Below are 13585 nucleotides of genomic sequence, written 5' to 3'. Positions count from 1 at the left end.
CACTGAACTGTTTCGCGCTCACTCAATGTTTTTTTGTTTATTTTTCACACCATTCTGTGTAAACTCTAAAGACTGTTGTGTGCGAAATTCCCAGGACATCAGCGGTTTCTGAAATACTCAAACCAACCCATCTGGTACCAACAACCATGCCACAGTTAAAATCACAGAGATCAGACTTTTATTCAAATTTTTATGTTTGATGTGAATATTAACTGAAGCTCTTGACCTGGATCTGCATACAGCTACAACAGGCTAATGCTGCATTCGATTAAAACTCATAACTCAGAGTCCCCGACCTCCAACTAGGAAAAGCAAAACATAAACTCAAGACGGTCTCCTCATCCCTGAATTCGGGAAGTGATGTCAAATCAACATGGCTGCTCACAGCATTAGCAGTAAACAAAGTAACACTTGTTTACCTTTAAATGAGTTTCACTGTTTATACAAGTATTTACTTTAGATCAATCAACATACAGACATAATAGCTTGTTCAATCTATAACACTGATTCTACAGTTTACTGTTTTGAGGAGGAAAATATACATCACTCATCAGTTTGCAGGCTAGGTAGTTGCTAAAAAAAAAAGTGAACATAGAGGCACCCATGCTTCCCACAAAAAACACCCCCCACCCAATTTGTAGCTCGAATTCATAGAAGTAGAACATTATGTAACTTCAGGTTCTGACATCCCACTCAGTATGTCAAGATAAGTCAAATACTACTGACAAGTTAACAAGTCAAGTTATCAAGTCAAGTCAGCTCCTCTTTACATACTTTATCTGATTTGTAGGCATCCACCATTAACTGACATCATTAAAAGCATCTAAGGCATACATCAACAGTAATATATCTTAGAAGAAGTGCTATGGTGGCTTATGATTGGCTGTTGACGTCAGTGCTACCTGTCAGGCCCTGTTCACACCTGGTCTCAACATCCATCTCAAGTGCTCCGATCTTAAATGAACAGCTGAAACACACAGCTTGCTGTGCACATTTATTACATCAGTCATATCCTATCTTCATCTCATGTAACTGTACGAACTGTTCGAAACGTTTCAATTGCATGATGTGCTAAAAAAAAATTGCATAAATGGACGGGAGATGAGATGTCGAAAGATATTTCGTTAGTGTCACCAGTTTCCAAACTGTCTTGCTACGTGTACGCATTTTCCAGCTAGGGCAATGACGTAGTCAATGAGGCGGTCCTTCGTTGCTGTTCAGGACGCTTTTGCGTTCACACTACTAATAATACGTGGTCATGTGCGTCCTATAGGTAGCTTGCGTGATCAGAGACATTGGACACCTGAATTCAGCGCTGTCCACTAAGGACACATGTTTAACTCCATCCAGCTTTCTGTCCTTGTTTAGGGCCAAAACACTGGGAACAGGCAGCTGGGTTAAAGAGAAGAACCTTTTACATTCCACTTTCATGCACAAACCAGTCAGTTGATGATGTCATGTCATTTCCCCCCCCTTTTCTGAAGTGGTTTGTGTTGTCTGAGCTGGGTCACACACATTTCCCTGAGGTTACTGGGCATGCAAGTGTAACAAAAGAGATAACACTCTACAGGAATAAAGGTTATTTACATGCTCAGCTACTGAGTTATTGTGTAACAGCTGTAAACAAAACAAAAAACATTCTGTAACAACATGATATATATATATATATATATATATATATATATATATATATATATATATATATTTTTTTTTTTTTTTTTTTTTTCTTTTTACCCCAGTCAAGAAATTCCAGGATGTTTTTCTCTCGTCTGAGGGGAGAGTTGTTGCACTCGTCGAAGAGACAGACGAGGACATCGAGCAGCGTCTCCACGCTGAGACACTGACCCCCCGCGCGAGCCGGTCCGGCCAGCACCAACTCCTCCAGCTGTTTTAAACGCACCTCTCCCGACATGACGCACAGCTGCTTCTGGTGTGTGTTTGGTTCAATATCCAGCTTCCAAACTCGATTGGACTACACGGGTGGCACGTCCGAGTAGCGTCGGCATTTAAGAGCTGAAGTGCTGCATAGCTAAAACAGTTCAGTCATGATCCCACACACACACACACAAACACACACAAATACACACCTTGATGTAACGTCGGTGTGGCAAATAATATAATTTTCCCAACATCTATTTATACGCATTAAAGAGGATATGCTAGCCTGCCTTGGCCGGTAGATTTGACGTCTCCAGAGACTCAAGTGTCTTCTTTCCTATTTACAATCAGACCCATCCGATCCTTTTTTCTTTTGAAGGACAGTGCTTGCAACAAAAAGGCGACCTCCTCAGTTCTCGATATAGCCTATACATATATTATATATGCGCTCATCCGTCATGTACTAACACACACACACACACACACACACACACACAATGAGTATGCATCAGTCCGGGATCTGCAATGCTACAAAAGCGCGTACGCCCCTCCTCTGCGAAAAGGCATAACCGGCTCGTTTAGTTTTTGTCCCCTTCAAATTGCGGCTGCAGATGAAATGTTCCTCTGTGGGACACGATTTTATTTATTCCTAGGAAATACAGCCCTGCTACAAACAGCTCCATTGAAACACGTCCTTGTTCATGCTCTGGCTTTTTCTCCTCTCTCTCTCTCTCTCTCTCTCTCTCTCAGCAGTAGCGTCACTGCAGGATCCGGCAACATCATGGCGGACGTCATCATAATATCGCTGCCTTGACATTATGACGTAGAGGCGCCATCAGTTTTAATACATTTTCAATACATTATCAATACATTTTATTGTTTTTTTTTCTTGGTGGAGGAGGGCATGCATATAGCACAGACACCACATAATCAGTAGTAAAAAAAAAAATTAAAAAATAAAATAAAATAAAAAAAGTTAATGCAAAGCAAAAGGATTACGCATCGTTTTAAATCCAATAGCCTGCACATCTTGAGGGTTTCAAAGTCAGTGAATATCTATTTTATTGTTTAATCCCCCCCCCCCCCCCCCCTCTATTTTTATATTTTTATATTTTTATATTTTAATTTCTGTACTCTCTATTCCACTGGTCACCAACCCTTTTCCTTGAGATCGACCTTACTGCAGGTTTCATCTCCAACCAAAAATCTAACACACCTGTTTTAGTTGCTCAAGAACTTCTTAAGGCGATGATTAGATGGTCAGGTGGGCACAATTATGGTTGGAGCTAAAGTCTTCAGGAAGGTAGAGGTCCAGGAACAGGGTTGGTGACCACTGCTCTATTCTATATCCATTTCAATTCGCCTTTTTAGTTGAAACCACAGCCATCAATGGTTGGGAATTCAAGCCTTATTTAACTAAAGAGAGTAAAATTGGTTGTGCTCTGTGGTTGGAAGGGATGGCATACTTTTGTCAGTCAGTAACCAATCATGGGTGTCTGTGAGATTATCCATGTGGAAGGGGGTGGGTAGGCACTTGGAGCTTTCCTCCAAGGGTTTTACACAGCCTGTGGCACAGCAAGTTCGAACAGATGATGGATGCTGGCTTCAAATGTCTCGGAGGAAGCATGAGTGCACCTTCACACTGCCAGATTGGTAGTTGTCATACGATGGGTAGAAATTGGCCAAGACTAAATTAGGGGGAAAATCAGGGGGGTGAAATCTTTGCTATTTTCCATTTTTATATTCCGCCTAGCGTTTTCTGATTTTTCCTTTTTTTTTTTAAACTGCAAGCTGCAAAGGAAAAATCATTTCAAATGATGGAGACAGGCTTCACCTGTTCATCCCAGCAGATACAGTACAACACTTCTATTCACTAAAACTGCTGGGTTAAAAATAAACTGATTTGAATCAAATTGAAAGAAAAGAAAAAAAAATTCAGGGCTAGGTCCAGTATGGGTCAACCCAGAGAGGGTGGGTTATGATGCTGGCCCAGCACACTGGCTTGCATTTTGATCCCAACTTGTGGGGAAAAAATTATGAAATATTTATCAGTACAAAAGAAGCTTCAGGCAGTGCTTTCCCTCTACAGTCTAGCAACTCCTTTTGAGCAGCACCTTTGTTCGGCTGTGTTCGCGGTAACCAAGGTTGAAAGGTTTCAGCAACATTTCCATTCCAACAACATCTCAAAAAAGACCTGAAAGTAGCCCACAAAATTGGCTAAAGGAGAGATATTTTCTTCTTTTTCTCAGCCTTTCTCAGAGTGTGAAATACTTGTTGTCCAGTCCATAATCCCTCTTTCTCTCTCCCGTCTGTGTAAAATATCTCACAAGAGACATGGTTCTGTACATTACAGACACATTGTGTGTACATACAGTGTTTTTTTTTTGTTAAAAAAAGTGTTAAAAAGGTTTTTTTTGTGAAAATTAGATTCAATATGATATTTAATAAGATTAGATTTAATAATGACAGGCAATAAAACCAGATCTTGGCAGTCACAGAGTGTTTAAACTACTCCACTGAAACGCAAGCACAGGGCAACGTGATTCTTCCCTCAATGGGCCTCTATTAGCACTTGCTGCAGTTTCCATTTTTGACCACTAGGGGCCTAATAACTCTATGGAAGCCAAGTGGCGCTGCATCCAGAAAAGAACCTAAATTAACAGAACATCGGTTTATATCTGTCAAATAGCAGCATTTTTTTGTTTGTTTGTTTGTGTTTTGTTTTTTTGTTGTTGTTTTTTTTAAAAGCCGGTGGTCACTCAAAAAAAAGATAGTATTTAAATGACGTTTCAAATGTATGGACTTTATGGAGATTAATGTTTGAAAATATGGGGCTCTGCCCCACCTTCCCTTATAGAAATACCACCACAATTAACAGGTCAAAATTAATTATGATCAAAATTAGTGACTGTAAATATGATTATATAACAATGAATTCTCATCTTTAAAGTTTTACTCCAAAATATTAATTTAACTTATCTATTACCTTAACCCAACATCAGCCATATTAAAAAATAAAAAATAAAGTTCTCTAGTATATATTTTCTCTGCAGGATAACATTTGGCTATCAAGCCAAAGTACATGTTAAAATGTTATGTTTATAGAAATATAATTATAACATACAGTATACTATATAAATAAAATACATAATAATAAATAATGTTCAACTAAATTATAAATTAAGTGTGAAGATTAAAAAAAGGTTAAATCTGAACAAAAATGTACATTTCTTACAGTTGCTGCCACTCAACAGTCACAGTGGAAATTTCCAGAAAATGAATCTTGATGTAATATTCCTGTCCCCTTAAAAGTCTGTATCACCAATCCCACATATTGGTTATCCCATTATCAACCCGATCTGGGTCAATTCAAACCTGACCCACCAAGTTAAACCCAATAACTATAAAAACATCCTAGCTTTTTTTTTTATACTGGAGCTTTGCCAATAGAGACTGAGTACAGCGAGTACCACAGTACACTGTAGAAGCACAGAATTAATATGAGCGAGTTTAAGGCAGGCTTTGAATGATGTTATTTACCTTTATTTAGCATTATTTAAGTGGTTGGTGGGTTGTATGTATTTTTTTGGTATTATATATAATATATTATACTTTAATAAGAACACCTGCTCATTCCTTCAGTTATTCAGTAAGCCAATCATGTAGCAGCAGCAATGTATAAATACAGATACAGGTCAAGTGCTTCAATTAATGTTCACATCAAACATTAGAATTGTATAGTTCAGTTGTTTAAATGAGCCTCAGTTGTATAAATGAGATAACTATAAGTCACTGTGGATAAGGGCGTCTGCCAAAATACCATAAAATGTAGAATTGGGAAACGTGATCTGAGTGACTTTAATCACAGCACTGTTGTTGGTGCCAGACTGACTGGTTTGAGTTCAGAAAACAAAAAAGCATGCAGTGAGTGACAAGGGCAGAAATGCCTTGTGAGGTCAGAGGAGAATGGCCAGACTGGTTCATGCTGACAAGAAGGCTACAGTAAACCAAATAATGGCTCTCAGTCATTTTACAAAGAATTACAACCATGCTAAGCACAAAAGCATCTCAGAACACACAACTTGTTAAAACATGAAGTAACTGGGCTACCTCAGCAGAAGACCACATCAGGTTTCACTCCTGTCAGTAAAGAACAGGAATCTGAGGCTACAGTGGACACAGACTCACTCACATACACTAGATGGCCAAAAGTATTTCCACACTTGACCATCACACCTGTATGTGGTTCTTCCCTAAACTGTTGCCACAAAGTCTGAAGCACACAATTGTATATCATGTATATTACAGTTTCTCCTCACAGAGGCCTAAACATGTTCCAGCACGACAATGCCCCTGTTCACAAAGCAAACTCCATGAAGACATGGTTTGTCAAAGCCGGCATGGAAGAACTTGAGTGTCCTGCACAGACTCCTTACCTCAACCCCACTGTACACCTTTGGGATGAACTAGAACACCGACTGCACCCCAGACCTCCTCAACACAACATCAGTACCTGATTTCACTAATGCTCTTGTAGCTGAATTAACCCACAGCCACGCCCCAAAATCTAGTGGAAAGCCTTCCCAGAAGAGCGGAGGTTATTTACAACAACAAAAGGAGGACTAAATCTGAAATGGGATGTTCAACAAGCACGTATAGGTGGTTGTATAGTGTACAAAAATTGGAAAAACTGGTAAAAATGGTATTCTTAGCCCATGACCTAGTGAACCAGTAGCAGGATGTATTTATTGACAAAGATGTCAAAGCACTTCTGAAAGTTGTACTGGATTAGGGTGTCTGCCAAATGCTACAAATGTAAATGTAGTGTAAATGTTAAAGAGTGCTACATAACACAGCATCACCAAAATCTCCTATATGTGCTCTCATAATCATCAAAGCATCTAGTGACCTCTCATGCCCTGTGACTAGGGACAATGTCATCCTAGAAGATGCCGATCACAAAAAAATGTATGCATATAAAAGAGAATGGGGCATGGTGGATTAGTTATTAGCACGTTTTCCTCGCACTAAGGTTGGGGGTTCGCTTCCTGTCTCCACCCTGTGTGTGTGGAATTTGCATGTTCTCCCCGTGCTTCACTGGTTTTCTCTGGGTACTGCAGTTTCCTCCCCCTGTCAGAAACAAGCGTTGTAGGCTGATCGGCATTTCCAAATTGTCTGTAGTGTGTGAATGTGTGTGTGATGGTGATTGGGTCGGCACCTTGTCCAGGGTGTCCTCAGCCTCGTACCCCGAGTTCCCTGGGATAGGCTCCAAGCTCCCCGCAACCCTGCATAAGGTAAGTGGTACAGAAGATGGATGGATGGATAAAAGAGAACATCATTGTTTTGTTATCCTAACATTTGCGAATTCACAGGCCACAAACACAATCTAGTTACATGCTACAAGTTATGGGTTATTTTACTGAAAAAATGAGCATTACTGCCATCTTCTGGTCACAGCTGGTTAATACATTTTAACATGCAAAATAATAATAATAATAATAATAATAATAATAATAATAATAATAATAATAATTTGAAAAAATAACAATATATACACATAAGACCCTCTGATGCTGTGTTTTGGCTTTTGCCTTCATTTTTACATTTGTAGCACACTAATTCATAGCATCAATAAATCAAATGTCAATAATAGAATTAGAAAAAAAATCTCCAAATCTTCTGTTCTCTGACCCCAACTTCCTAACAAGCTGGGATATGTGAAAAAAAAATAATGTGACAAATGAAGGCTTCTTCTTCTTCTTCTTCTTCTTCTTCTTCTTCTTCTTCTTCTTCTTCAAATTCATCATCATCATATTCTACTATTAGGCTATATGAAGACAATAGATGTTGGCCCGAGTAACATTCTCACATTTCTCACAGCAATAACAACAATAACTGGGATTGGACAATCTTTTCTAAAATTCAGTATGAACATATCACATTTAAATAATAAAAAAAAATCACTGAAGCATAAGTAACATTTTATAATTTATTTCTTGCAGTAGCAACATAATACTGGACTATAAAAAAATTACCAACACCAATCTCTTTAACTCTATGTCTGTAATACAATAAGTAAAATGTACCCATACTAAGTAGTAGGCTTGAGTAATGTTCTTTATCTCCCACACTACCTTACGCCCCTGATTATTAAGATCTTTCAAAAACACCACTGAATTAACATAAAAGTCATCAGTGTATCATTTAACCAAAACTGTGGAGTGATTTGTTCATGCAGTCATTCAGTCCCTTCACTTCAAACCATTATGTCATTTGGGAGATCTGGAAAACGATTCAGTTCTACACTATTGACACTTTATTCCACATGACACTGTATGTTATGCCACATGACACTGTATGCATATACCTTATTTGTCAACTTACAAATAAGTGTGTCTTGGGAATAGTCTGTAATGTCATGTTTTATGTCTGTCTGCTGTGACAAAACCATTTCCCTCAGAAGTCAAAAAAGTACTCTGTCTACCTGTCTATCTATATATCTGTCTATCTATCTATCTATCTATCTATCTATGATTATTATCTTATTTTAAACTAGAACATGCATATATGCATCATAAACGTGTAAAATAAACAACAACAAAAGCCCCTACATACAGTAGCACATGCACTCTAAAGCCATTTCTTGATGCTCATGTAAAGGTTCTGTGCACCATGTGAGGCAGAACCTGTGACAAGAGCTCTTTTGAACTTTTATGGAGGTGTTCAAGCAAATTTAGATCAAACCCAATAACCCCCCCCCCCCCCCCCCCCCCCCCCACCCACACACACACACACACACAGCGATTAACAAGGTGCTAATCATGCCTTTCGTGTCAAAACATTTGATGTAAGATCCCATGTAAGAGACTAAACCGGAAGTATATTTGTTAACCTGTAATCACGTTTAAATAGTATGTACTGAAATAGTAGCTTGCGCTGAAGTTAGAGAGGCGCGTGCTACATAGTATAGTGGGATACTGTGGTGTGCTGGGGGTTTTGGGGGATAAACCACGTGAGCAGCTTGTGTTGAGGTGGGTCAGGACCGATTTGTAATCTGTTTTACGTCGTTACATTTCACTGGAGCGGCATTGTTTGTTGTTTTACGAACCAGAGGCGGGGATCCGTATAAACAGAACTGCTTTTCATATGCAATAGCTAGGTGCTAATTAGCACGTGTTTTGTTGATTGGGACTCCTTTCTGTCCTTTGATTAAGGGCTGTGGCATCCGCGAGTTCCCCCGTGTTGTGGATAATTGACAAGGGAAGGGGAGAAGACTGACATATCACACAAGGGATTCAGGCTTTCTCATTTGCTGAAGTGTGTGTGTGTGTGTGTGTGTGTGTGTGTGTGTGTGTGTGTGTGTATTGTACAACAGAGACTAAGATGTGGTTTTATTGTCAGAATTCACAACATGAAAAACATTGCTCCATTTATTCTTCATCATGTAGTATATATATATATATATATATATATATATATATATATATATATATATATATATATATATATATATAATGGAATTGTATTATATGCAACAATTTTATATGCATTTGGCCTGACCCTACAGTGTCACTCTTGAAAATCTTTTTCTTAAACCCTTGACGTTTGCATGTATGTATGTATGCACCAATGTGTCCTATATTTAAATATAAATAAAGTCTAACACACAAATGCCAATCCTCGGTCATGTCAATAAGCTCGTGTCTACATGTGTGTTCCATTCATTCCTTCAAAACCCACAAGAAAAGTCATCTGCCCTTCCTTTGCTGCAAGCTACCTCAGTCTGTCTGACATCTCAGAGCAAACAGAGGGGCCAATACACAAACTCAGACAGTGGCCCCTCACTACCACTAGGCCCTTTTCTTATGTTGGTGTGACCAAACAAGGCATAGCAAATTTGGCAATGGAATCAGATGATCACCAACCTGTGAAGAGCTCCCCAATCCACATCCACATGGCCTCCCTGGATTAACTGTCTGTTTGGCTAATAATTTTAATCTGGGGATGTAGAAACAGGGTGGTAGTCTTGGAATAAACATCCAATTTCCCCAACTGCCTTCAAGACTTATCAGTTGATAATGAGCCTTATGGTTAAAGTTGATCACCAGAATTGGCTGTCAGGCACATAAATTGAGATGTCCACTTGCCAGACTAGGAATGTTTTACAACGTCCAGGGGAATGTACACATGAAGAAAGAGGGTGGTACAGCGACACTCGAGCAACCTGGACAAGAAAGTGAATCCAAGGTTCACTGTGTCTGGATAAGTATGTAATCAATAATCAGAGATTAAATGGATGTTGAATAGCATTTATTTGTCAGTAATTGGTTTAGAACACATGCACCTGCTTGTGTCCTTTCGTAGTTGAAGGAGTATTGTTCATTAGGTGAATTATTGTGATATCAGACTATTGGATAGGTATGTTCCAAAACTTATGAAGACATGAAGGCAGAAATGTGTGTATATATATACTCCTTGATTTCATTTTTGCCAGCATTTTTATAAGATCCAGGTGTGATATAACCTACTGTAGGTGCAAACATTTTAAAGGAAGATTGTGCCAATAGATCACCTTTAAATCATCATATACAGTATGTTGTTCAAATTATGGCTGGTACTACAAAGAAACTAATAAAGGGTTACTAAGAGCTAGTAATTGGTCACAGTGGGAAACGATTAGATTTGAATTCCAGGACATTCCGTGACTGAATCCTGGGCCAATTTTAGACGTTTAATTTAAGCATTTTATATACATGGCTGCTTTTATGTCGCCAACTCTCTCCAACCCCCCCCCCCCCCCCGATTTCACACAGACACACACACACACACACACACGCACACACACACACTCCCTTTTCACCTTTGTCAGCGCGTGAACAGTTGGGGGTCGCGGGTGCATTTAAGTGCGAAGCTCGCTGTCAAAGCGCCAGTGTTTCACTTCCAGTCTGTGCTAGAAGGACTACGAACTTCAGAACTTCTTCGGAGCTAACCATGACTTCTGTTCTTGCCTCCTGCTTCCTCTGCGCGCTCATTCTGGCACTGACAGAAGCCTTTACGCACGACGACATGAAGGATTCCCTGCTGAAAAAACTAGGACTCAGCGAAGTTCCTCAGATTCATAAGCGGGACCTGGAGAACCTGGTGGTACCGGCGCACATTAAGAACAAGTACGTGTCCATGCTGAAGCTGCACCACGAAAGGAGGCGCCGCTCTCTTCCCAGTTTGGCAGGGATTTTACGCGGCATCCCGGGTAACGCAGGTGGGTTTATTTATTATTATTATTATTATTATTATTATTATTATTGTTGTTGTTGTTGTTGTTGTTGTTGTTGTTGTTGTTCCTTTAGAATAGAATACCTATAGAATATAAATTTGCGCGCAATGTTTAATCTTATTGGCAACACGAAGTCGATTAGGTCGTTAAGTTAATAGGTGTTATTTCTTTTAGACATCTCTGGGGAGTTCGTGTATTCTGACACGACCCGTCAGCGCGTGGTGTTCGAGATGAACTCAAGGATTCCGGACAACAGCGAGGTGACCATGGCCGAGCTGAAGCTGTATAAGAAAGCGTCGCACAAGCGATCCATGCCCGAGAGGAAGGGTCAGAGGCCAGTAAACAACGCGCGAGTCAGCATTTACTGGGTGGATATGCTCGGGAACGGCTCGAACCGCACTTCCCTCGTCGATTCCAGGTAGGCCGAGAGCGCACACGCCATGTGTCGCTATGAATCATTTCCTATCACTAGTGCACACGTTTTCTGTCACGCGCACCGACGCTCACTGTGCGCGCACACGTTCTCTCCAGGTTGATTCCCATCCATGAAGCGGGCTGGAAAAGCTTCGATGTCACGCAGGCTATACATTATTGGTCCAAGAGTGAGCGGAACGCACCCATGCACCTGGAGGTGTGGATCGAGGGCGAGAGACCCGGCAGTTACGCGGCGGAAATGGCCAAGAACGTCCAGTTTACCACTCAGGAGCCGAGCGACATCCTGGGGAAACCCGAACTCGTCCTCTACACACTTAACCTTGAAGAGTTTGGGTAAGCATGGAAACATTTCTGTGTGTCAGTCTCAAGAAAATGTGTGTACTCTACCAGATTGCTTTAGTCTGAATTATAAACTGAAGTGTGCCTCTGAAAAAATAATGCTAAACTATAAACCTTTTCTTGTTGCTGGTTTGGTATCCTCACGTGTATATTTCCTCTGCCTTCCACGTAGAAGTACGCATAGGTAAAATATACAGAAGATAAAAGTACAAAAAGTGTAGCTATTTACATCCACAATTTTGTTATATTTGAATGCAATTATGGCATATTACATTATTACATAACCAAACATTTAACCAACTTCATATTGTATAAAGTATTTATATAGCCATGTACAGCTTTAATTTTTACGCATTTATTTACTAGAGCTCTTTACTTACATATGTAGACTACATATTCTTCTTCATTATTATTATTATTATTATCATTATTATTATGTCTAAAAATATGAATGCACAATGCTCTATTGATCAAATATTCACTTCCCTCCTTTCTCTAGTTCACACGGCGACTGCGAGCCAAACAAACACAAGGACGTGTGCTGCCGTGAGGAGTACTTCATTAATTTCCGCGCTCTGACCTGGACGCAGTACTGGGTGATCGAGCCTGCGGGGTACCAGGCGTTCCGCTGTGCGGGGGGCTGCAGGCAGCCACAGCGAGGGCTTTACACTTACGGCCAGAGGAAATGCGCGGTGGTGGAAAGCTCCCCGCTGCCAATGATGTACCTGGTGAAGAAGGGCGATTACACCGAAATCGAAGTGGCCGAATTTCCGAACATGATCGTGGAGGAGTGCGGCTGCGCCATGGACAACACCTCCCTTGTGTGACCCCAAAACCCCCGTTCCAGACGCACAGTACTTACAGCTTCTATTAAGCTTGGACTTTTTTCTTTTCTTTCTTTCTTTCTTTTTGTATGAACATTGGCCTCTGGCCTGGCTGAATGACATCAAGCACTTTGTATATTAACTTTGTATGTATTTGGTGTAATTAAACGTATTATTATTATTATTATTATATTTTTTAATTATAATCATTTTTGCATTGGCAACCGGTACGACGCCGCATTAAACACTGGAATTAATTAGAAGTTATATTTTGGACTGCGTTTTCACTGTGTTAGTGTATGAAGTAAACTATTTTTCACTCTCTGTGTGTGTGTGTGTGTGTGTGTGTGTGTGTGTGTGTGTGTGTGTGTGTGTGTGTTCAGTTGGATTACAGCTTTGGTTATTGCAGTGTTTGTGTTTGCATGGAGCGCAGACTGTTGGCACACAAGTCCATCACAGCTTTGTTTACTCTGTTTTACATACACGACCTGCACAGCGTGCACCGGAGCACTATATTTGACATTTGAAGAGGGAAAAAACGTCAACTGTCTTTTAAAACTCTGGCAAGAGGACTATGCTCGACGTGAGTGACGTATAACGACGTGTAACGTAAGAGTAGACGTGAATGCACACGGGCTGCAGGGTGTAGGCTGCGCGTCAGAAGGATCCGTTCAGGCTAGTTCTCTCTAAGTGTGGTGAATTTGCGCACACACGTAGATCACTAAATGGAAACGCTAGCAGCATGCTGAAAATAGGGCCAAAAACATTAAAGTTTTTGCGCTTGAGTAAAGTATGAAGGTTGGCAATACAGAACATAGTCTAACAGCAACTCATT

The 13585-nt window shown here is 40.1% G+C and overlaps 2 protein-coding genes across 7 annotated transcripts in view; one reads left to right on the top strand and one right to left on the bottom strand.

Moving 5' to 3' along the window:
* The window catches only part of cdc42bpab (CDC42 binding protein kinase alpha (DMPK-like) b), a 75082-nt gene extending 72430 nt beyond the window's left edge, over positions 1-2652 (bottom strand). For 2 of the 6 annotated variants that reach the window (XM_047150808.2, XM_047150811.2), the window contains exon 1: positions 1735-2651. In XM_047150808.2, the coding sequence (XP_047006764.1) occupies positions 1735-1912 (178 nt within the window). In that variant the 5' untranslated portion in view covers positions 1913-2651. Of the gene's footprint in view, positions 1-1734 lie in introns of all 6 variants that reach the window. The other 4 variants (XM_047150812.2, XM_017455699.3, XM_047150809.2 and 1 more) reach the window with 3 other exon arrangements.
* Positions 2653-10763: 8111 nt separating this feature from the next.
* On the top strand, positions 10764-13048 carry lft1 (lefty1). Its single transcript, XM_017455734.3, has 4 exons — positions 10764-11137; positions 11327-11570; positions 11684-11920; positions 12426-13048. Exons 1-4 carry the CDS (start codon positions 10870-10872, stop codon positions 12751-12753), a joined length of 1077 nt encoding a protein of 358 aa, XP_017311223.1. The 5' UTR covers positions 10764-10869; the 3' UTR covers positions 12754-13048.
* Positions 13049-13585: the final 537 nt, after the last annotated feature.

The sequence above is a fragment of the Ictalurus punctatus genome, chromosome 25 (assembly GCF_001660625.3).
Source record: "Ictalurus punctatus breed USDA103 chromosome 25, Coco_2.0, whole genome shotgun sequence".
Lineage (NCBI taxonomy): Eukaryota > Metazoa > Chordata > Actinopteri > Siluriformes > Ictaluridae > Ictalurus > Ictalurus punctatus.
This window is presented reverse-complemented; position numbering and strand designations above follow the sequence as displayed.

Coding starts and splice junctions, on each gene's coding strand:
- lft1 (XM_017455734.3), top strand. CDS start 10,870: ATGACTTCTGTTCTTGCCTCCTGCTTCCTCTGCGCGCTCATTCTGGCA. Junction 11,138..11,326: donor CGGCATCCCGGGTAACGCAG/GTGGGTTTATTT, acceptor TATTTCTTTTAG/ACATCTCTGGGGAGTTCGTG. Junction 11,571..11,683: donor ACTTCCCTCGTCGATTCCAG/GTAGGCCGAGAG, acceptor CGTTCTCTCCAG/GTTGATTCCCATCCATGAAG.